This window comes from Pyxicephalus adspersus, chromosome 7 (assembly GCF_032062135.1).
Source record: "Pyxicephalus adspersus chromosome 7, UCB_Pads_2.0, whole genome shotgun sequence".
In the NCBI taxonomy this organism is placed as follows: domain Eukaryota; kingdom Metazoa; phylum Chordata; class Amphibia; order Anura; family Pyxicephalidae; genus Pyxicephalus; species Pyxicephalus adspersus.
In genome coordinates, this window is record NC_092864.1 from 8,868,784 (window position 1) to 8,877,674 (window position 8,891).

The window sequence follows — 8,891 nt, forward strand, 5'->3', positions numbered from 1 at the left end:
CTTTCTTAAGCCATCCTTTGTCTTTTGTTTCTTTAAAGTAGGGCATGGCATTTGTCCCATGGCCTTGGTAAATTTGCTGCACACTGCTAGTAAAATGCCCAAACTAAGCAAGTAATGACTTTGTTAAAGGGTTCTGGTAAATGGAATCGACCTTGATAAACATATATTACATAAAACACAAATGCATAGTAAATATGGAGACAGTAAAGAGAGACACAAATGGACCATAATGATCTCCAAATCCACAATTGCATTATCATGTTTTATTTTTAACAGAGCTCATTGCTAAAACGGGAACGTGATCTAAAGCTATGATAATTATCACAATAATCATTTTATGTTATATTACAAACTTTTTTAATATTTCAGCATTGGAGACTAGGATGAGTTGAGATAAATGAAAGGTGAATTTGTGTGTAGGTGTGTGTGAATGTGTACAGAGGGAATTACCATACAGTCAACTGGGTTGGGCACCACAAAATATAGATACTGGGGAGCTGTAAAAAATTTGTGAAGAAACCTATAATGTAGGAGACAATCTTGGTCAATAAGGCAGGACAGAGGATGGGAAGTTTGGAACGTAGTTGGTGGAGAAAGGGGTAAATAAGTGTGGGCAGCAAAACTGGGCTTTGGGAGAGAAAAGCAAAAGGTCGGTAGAGGAGTAGTTATCTAGAACGGAGTCAGTGAGGGTGGGCAGGAGTCATAAGGGATAGCCAAGGAATGTGTGCTCTGAATAGAATAAGTGAAGACTGGCAAGAGACCTATGCTCTTGTGAGGAACAAGCGGGAATGGGAAGGTCACCTCTGCTCTGGAAGGGCTCAATGAAGATGGGCAGTGAACTTGTGCCAAGACAGGAAGTCAATAAAGATTGCTGGGGAACTCAGCCATGGAAGCAGTCAGTAAGGATGGGCAGGAACTCTGCTCTGGGAGGCTTTTCATATGGATACGCAGGGCACCTGCACTCTGGAAGATGCCAGTGATGTTGAGCAGTAGACTTGTGCTACAGGAGGGATGGAGAGGCTTGACAGGAGACCTGTGCTCTTTAGAGGTTTCAGTGGGGATGGGTAGGAGACCTATGATCTTAGAAGCAGTCATTGAGCATGAGCAGGCCACCTGTTCTCTCAAAAGGCCAATGAAGGTAGCCATGAGACCAGCTGCAGATGGCTAAGGATCCAGTATTTTGAGAGGAATTCACTCAGGATGGGCAGTGAACCACTGCTCTGGAAATATAGACTGACACTGACAGAGGCATTAAAGACAGATAGGAGACCTGTGCTCTCAAGAGGAGTTAGTAAGCGTGGACAGGGGACCTGTGAACGGTCTGGGAAGCAGTCATTAAGGATGAGAAGGGCACCCTTATCTGTAAGGAGCCAGTGAAAGTGAGCAGGAGACCTTATCTCTTGGGACTGAGTCAGTGAGGACTGGCTAGGTGTCTTCTACTCTAGAAGGAGTCCTTAAGGATGGTTAAGGAAGGGACCAGTATTTTAAAAAGTATTCAATGAGAACGGACAGAGAACATTTGCTCTGGGCAGATTCTTTGAAGATGGGAAGAGATGCCCAGAAAATGAGTTAGTAAGGCTGGACAAAGGAGCTCTGTTCTGAAAAGTAGTCAGTAAAGATAAGAAGGGGACTTGTGCTCTGGTAAAAAGTCAGTGAAGATGGACAGGAATTCTGGGAGGCAGACATTGAAGATGGGCAGTGGACTTGTGCTCCAGGAAAGGGGTAAGTAAAGTTTAGTGGGCAACTCTGCTTTGGAAGTCCAAATTGGCATTGACCGAGTCAAAAAAGATGAACAGGAGACCTCTGCTCTTTAGAGGAGTCAGTAAGGATGAGTAGGGGACCTTTGCTCTGAGAGGCAGTCAGTGTGAATGAGTAGAGCACCTCTCTTTGAAATGAGTCAGTGAAGGTGAGCAGGAGACCTGTACTCTTGGAAGTGAGTCAGTGAGGACAGGCGGAGGACCTCTGCTCTGGGAGGAGTCATTGAAGATGGGCAGAGAACCAGTGCTCAGGGAAGAAGTTGGTGAGGATGGACAAAGGGTCTCTGCTCTGGAAAGAAGTTAGCAAAGATCGTCCAGCGACCTATGATCTGGAAGGCAGTCATTAAGAAGAAGCAGGACACCTGTGCTCTCAGGAGTGAGTCAGTGAGGAATGAAAGGATTCATTAAAGATGACTAAGGGACCCGTATTTCGAGAAGAATTCAAGGAGAATGAGTAGAGGAACTCTGCACTGGGAGGAATTATTGAAGATGGGGAGAAGAACCTGTGGTCAGCGAAGGAGTCAGTAAAGATAAGCAAGGAGCTCTGCTTTGGAAAATATTTAATGAAAATGGGAAGGGGATATGTAGCCTAGGAAGAAGTCAGTAAGGAAGGACAGAGGACCTCTGCTCTGGAAAGTAGTCATCAAAGATTGGAAAAGGACCTATGGTTGGGGTAGGAGTCGATGAGAATAGGTAGGGGACATGTGCTCTGGGAAGGATAGTGAGGAAAGACATAGAACCTGTGCCCTGGAAGGAAGATGAGGTTAGGCAAGAAATGTGGACTCAGGCAGGGAGCTTAAATGAATAAGTAGGGAAGCTACTGCATGCATGGTATAAAGGGATTTGGGGCAAGAAATTTAGTATGCATAGAAAAGGGATCTGTTCTCTGAAAAGCAGTGCAGGGTGGAGGGCAGATCTCTTTTACACACTCACTAAGTAAAAAAAAAATAGTAACGGATTGAGATAACCCTTTTACTAGCCCAGCTGATGGATTTAAGAACAAAACTGATGAAGAAGAAGAAAAAATCTGAGTTGTTCCTCATCCTGTGATCACTATATGAATGATGACACAACAATCTCATGTGGGCTGAAGGCTATAACAATACAAAAGTTTAGTCTACAGATGAGCACAGCCACAATCCGGTACAGGGGCACCTGCAAATCTATCTCAGATAAAATTGCAATAATTAAAAAATAATAAACTGATTTAAACTAATCAAAGTTTAAAAAATGGTCTTATTAAACCTTAAAATGCCGAAATGATTTAGATTAGTCATGGTCAGGTTAATAGACATATGCTAAATTTGGCCAAGACATAAAGATTAGTTAGTTATGTTTACACCCAGAAGGAATAATACCTTGGTGAGTTTGTAACTGTCCCAGCTGGCTATGACTAATCAGAAACCACAGATATATAATCTCCTATTGACGGCGTTACTGGCTGGCTCTGAAGCATGTATCGCCCTCTGCTGCAATGCTGGTAAGTGCATTGTGTTTGATAATATCACAGACATAAGACCCAACCGGCAAAAATTGTATTACCACTACCTACAACCTGGAACACCTGTCTGTAAGCTAAAGCACCAGGATATCCAAGAGTTTAATAATGAAGTCATAGATCACTAACATTAAAGGAAACCCAGCAGTTTGAATACAGACATTGCCACCTCCTGAAAATAACACAGTGTTTGGCTGGATGTCATGCTGAAGTCTGGTTTTCAGCAAATTTGGATTTGTGCAATGTGCAAGCTTTGTCACATCTACCTGCAACCAAAAAAGTCAGCAAGCAGAACAGACTGACAACACTGCTCCTTTGTGGATGTATTGAGAATGAGTGTTGTCACCTTAGAACTGGAAGTGTGTTACTATTCCGATCACCAGTAAACAATGGCTGCAAAAAATAATGCAACCTTCATACCCAAGAACTGGTAACCTGCCATATGTTACTTTTCAGATTTTAGGTTTAGATTAACTTTAAAGCAGAAGTAAACTCATGGTGGTGGGTGGTGACCTTCTGCCAAAATCAGCACGTACGTACAGCATATTTTCCAATTTTGACAAGTGATGACAGGTCCAGGACCTGCTGCATCCTCAGAAGGAGCCATCTTGACAGCCAGCTCTGCAGCTGACTTTCCCAAAGACGGTGATCCACTTCTGCCGTGGGATGCCCAATGATGATGTAACTCCTGCCAAGCACTACACTATGGAGCGCATGTACTAAAATCCACCAGGAGCAAGAGATTTCTGTTTTTGACAACCATGGGTGCAAATATGGCAATGGGGTACCACCAGCTCCCCTAAATCCAGGCACAAAAGAGAAGAATCTGTGTCAGGTTTAAAACTTTATTGGTGACAGGTGAGCCAGGGTGATCACCGGACAGGTAAATGTTGTTAAAGTGAACACTTGTTTCAAAGAATGCTAAATGCCCGGATGTAAAGCTGTTTTTTACGTTTTGGTTCTTTCAGTAACACACAGAAAACAAGCATGCAGGTAACTGTGTGGCAAAAAGTTGGACACCCAAGCTGCATCCTTATTCTGGGATTTGGAAGGTAATAAAATAGTAGAAATAGAAAAGCTATAGAGTATAAAAGTCTCTATTATTATATATCTTTAGGTAGGGTGCTTCACCTGAAAATAGTTATAAGTCCTGCCAAAAAACTCCTTACCTACCTTCCAACAATGTGGCTGCAGTGCATGCACAATACAATGTGGGGTCATTCTAACATGGGGGAACCATTGAAATAACTTTCAGATCCTCAGGGAACCCCTGCTATAATGGCCATATCCACACCTCACAGTACATTAGCTTGGTGACCATTGGGGAGAATGTCACCCTTACACATTGGTGTCACCTAACTGACCTGAGAGGAACAAATTGCTCATTGCATCCCCCAGCAACCCCTGGTCTAGAAAGCTTTTTAGGAAGTATTTTTCAAAATATAAATGAAGTTCGCTTTTAAGTGTCAATGTTACCATTCTCATACATGTTAGGACTATTTTATTTTTTTCAGAATCAACTATAATGGAAAACGTGACGTATTTTAATGAGTTACGTATATCCCCCTTTGCATCCAGAGCTCAAGACAAAGCTTTAATTTTTGGTTTGTTCCTTTTAATCTACATGATTGGGGTTCTGGTGAATGTTTGCATCATTGCTGTGATATTTCTTGATTCACACTTGCATTCCCCCATGTATCTGTTTTTGTGCATGTTGTCCTTTGTTGACTTGTGTTATACAACCGTCGTTATCCCAAAACTGCTCAGCATGTTGTTATCCATTGACAACAGAGTGTCGTTGGCTCAATGCTTCACCCAAATGTTCTTCTTCTTCCTGGCTTCAGGAGCAGAAGATATTCTCCTGGCGGTCATGGCTTACGACCGCTATGTCGCCATATGCAAACCCTTACGTTATACCAAGATTTTAAACCGTAGGAACTGTCTGCATATAATGACTGGCCTATGGGTAGCTGGGTGCTTAAATTCAATCATATTCACCATGTCCGCCTGCAACATGACCTTCTGTGGTTCCAACACCATTCAGCAACTCTACTGCGATTCCAAGGCTTTGACCAAGATCGCCTGTGACGGCACAGAGCCTTTCAATACAGTGATGTACCTGGAAATGTTAGTGTTTGGGCTCGGGTCATTTCTGTGCAGTTTAACATCTTACATTAAAATCATCACCATTATCTTCAGAATGAAATCCGAGGTCGGAAAGAAGAAAGTCTTCTCCACCTGCTCATCCCACCTCACCGTTCTTATGCTTTATTATAGTACGGCCGGATCGGTATACCTAATGCCCCAGTCCAAACAATTCCATCTTCTAGATCAGGTCCTTACGGCCTTGTATTCAACCGTGACCCCAATATTAAACCCTCTCATCTACAGTCTACGTAATCAAGACGTTGTGAGGGCTTTTCTAAGGTTAATACAGCTTAAAGATAAATGTAGATCCATCATTTTGTTGTGAATATGAAATACAACAGCGGATTGTTATTCTCATAACCTTTTTTTTATGTTTGGTGGGTTAGACATCTGGGTCAATATTTCATTTTTGCTTTTTGCCATGGTGGCTGTTATTTCTAATTCTCATTGGTTCTCAATGCTGGAACTAATAATATTAAGGGTAAATGATCATTACAGCTGTGACCCGAATATTTTATCATGTACTGCAGTGTTTCTCAACCAGGGTTCCATGTGGGTTCAGGCAGAATGGTGCCTTAGGTAATGTATCAGCTTGGCGTCTCTATCCCTGGCACAAGGATTGCTATTGGCACAAAACATGACATCAACTACCTAGAGCAATGTTTCTCAACCAGGATCCCTCCAGAGGTTTTCTAGGGGTTCCTTTGAGAAATAATGCACCTTGGGTCTTTTTGGCTATCTGTAAGGGTGACATTCTTCCCAATGGCCAGCAATGTAAGAGGAATTCTTCCCACTGACCACCACACTAATATACTGTGAGCTGTGGACATAGTGATTATAGAAGGGGTTCCCTGAAGATTTTCAAAGATATTTCAAAGGGTTCATGGTACCCCATGTTAAAAAGGGTTGTGCACACTTATGTACTGGGTCTGATTTATTAAAGCTCTCCAAGGCTGGAGAGGATACACTTTTATCAGTAAAGCTGGGTGATCCTGGCACAACTGGAATGGATTGCTTCAATGTAATTTTCTATTTGCTAGCAAATGGACCAGATCCATTCCAGGTTTGCTAGATCACCCAGCTTCACTGATGAAAGTGTGTCCTCTCAAGCCTTGGAGAGCTTTAAAAAATCAGGACCAATGTGTCTGCTCACACTGTGATGAGTACTTAAAATGGACTTTAAAATGCCTAAGATTAACTAAGCAAGAGTGAATTTCAAAGCTCTTCCACCATAGATGGTACATGGAACATTTGACCTCCAGCAATTCTGAGAAGATTCCAGATACTCTTTATGAATTATAGCCAGTGTCCTAAACCAACAGGTCTAAATTCCTTTTTTATGTTTAGTGCTAATTGAACACCTGTGTGCCATTATATATATCCCAATCCACTTATTGTCCATTAATACAACTTGGGAAGACTCCCGTTGCCTTCTGAAGCATGAAAGCCTTGACTGCTTGTGAATAACAGAATGAAATGGTTTGATGAACAGGTCTACCTTCCAAAGTTTATCAAAAGTCTTAAGAGATTTAGCAAAGTCACAAAAACTTCTGATATAAAGTTGGATCCCTAGATATGGCCAAATGGGATCCAAGCTACCAACAAAAGCAGACAAGGAAGTTCTATTATTTTTATTATTATTATTATACAGTATTTATATTAGTGCCAACATATTACACAGCACTGTGCAAAGTCCACAATTATGTCATAAACCTTTTCCCTCAAAGGAGCTCACAATCTAATGTCCCTACCATAGTCATATGTCATTAATACAGTCTAAGGTCAATTTTGGGGGGAAGCCAATAACCTAACTGCATGATTTTTGAAGTTCTATTGAGGATTTGACCATTATTCTTGTTGTGTAACTCACTATACATTTATTGTTGACAATGTCTGATAAAAGTTTAGCTGATGTGTGAAAATGTATTGGCATTGAAATCAATAGTATTTTACTGTAGGGACTTCTTTGTTTCCAGCACAGTTTTGAGACCTGCATGTCCAGGATCTTCATGGGTAAGCTAGGAATACGCTGCAGGTCAAATATCTGCACAGGGGAAAAATGGTTTGTAGAGCAGATTTAGAAAAGAAGGTTCTGGAATGCTGGGTAAAGATCAATGCAATCTGAGACTGAAGTTCAGGTCCAGGATCAGTGCAGGCAAGTAGATACCAGAGGGCAGGTCCAGGATCAGGACCAGGATAGATCAATTGCAATGCAATGTAGAATGCAGTTTCAATAATAATGCATTGTGTGTCCTAGGTTTTTGAATGTTATAGATAAATGGGGATTAAGGTGAGGGACTGGGATTGGTGTGAACAAGCAAGAACTTTAGTACAGGTCCAGGACTGGTGCGGGGAAGCAGGTTTAAGATTTGTGCTGGGAAAAATAGATTGCAATGCAGGTTAGAAAAGGAGGCAATGGGTGTAGGTTAATGATCAATGCAAGCACACAGAGACTGGAATCCAGGCCCAGGATCAGTGCAGGCAAATGGATACTGGTGGGCAGGTCCAAGATCAGGATAAGGACCTGGAATGCAGTTTCAATATTAATGCATGCAAAGTGTACAGTGTAGATCTATGAATGTTCTAAACAAATGGAAATTAGAATGCAGGACTGGGATTGGTGCAAACAAGCAAGAAGTGGGCTGCAAGTTTAGAACTTGTGCAGGGAAGCAGGAACTGGACTGGAGGTGCAGGCAAATACCACCTGAAGTGCAAGGCCCAGGATAAGTGCAGGATTGCATCAGAACCTTCAGAACCTGGACTGGGTGGGTGCAGCAATGTATAGGAATTGCTCTGTGATACCACCAGATAATGAAAAGTGAATGGGCTTTACTGGAGCCACTGGTTGTGGAGAATAACTGCAGAACACTTCCGCACTTGTAATAGCTATGAGTACAGGTGGAATCAAAAAGAGTACCTGTCCTTTGCAGGCCAGAGATTAGCACAGGTAACATATAATTGTAAATAGTGAACCAGGCAAAACTCCAACCAGGAGTAATAGAATACAGAAACTCAAGATATCCACAAGATTAGATGATAAAGCCTAATACAGATCAGAGATCACAACTATCAGAAATATATGTGGTGACAGAACAAGACGTGGGATGGAAGATCAAAAACAGACTAAAGGAACGTGCAGACATTCAGAAACATTACCATCAAATGGATGGGACTGGGGAAGCAATGATTTGATTGTGGACACCTCCACAACCCTGACTGATACCCCCTTGGCCCAGCTTGAAAGAGAAAAGGGTATGGCTTTGGCAGGCCATGGTATATAACACCCCCTTTAATAGCTTTTCCACTATAGATGAAAAACAACTGGCATTACCAATATATTATATGCTGTAATTCAAATGCCTATAACATAAACTTTCATAATAAATGAAATTTCAATTAAATAGAAATGTCATTAATAAATTTAAAAAAAAACTTGCAAAATAAAGTATAGCACTAGAAGAGTGGTGTTTTCTTGCCTTAATTCTTCT

At 41.6% G+C, this 8,891-nt stretch overlaps 1 protein-coding gene across 1 annotated transcript; it reads left to right on the forward strand.

The window, feature by feature from the left end:
- The first annotated feature begins 5,023 nt into the window (after positions 1–5,023).
- LOC140334737 (olfactory receptor 2T11-like) lies at positions 5,024–5,728 on the forward strand. The gene has a single exon (XM_072416977.1). It carries the CDS (start codon positions 5,024–5,026, stop codon positions 5,726–5,728), a length of 705 nt encoding a protein of 234 aa, XP_072273078.1.
- The last annotated feature ends 3,163 nt before the right edge of the window (positions 5,729–8,891 follow it).

Coding starts and splice junctions, on each gene's coding strand:
- LOC140334737 (XM_072416977.1), top strand. CDS start 5,024: ATGTTGTTATCCATTGACAACAGAGTGTCGTTGGCTCAATGCTTCACC.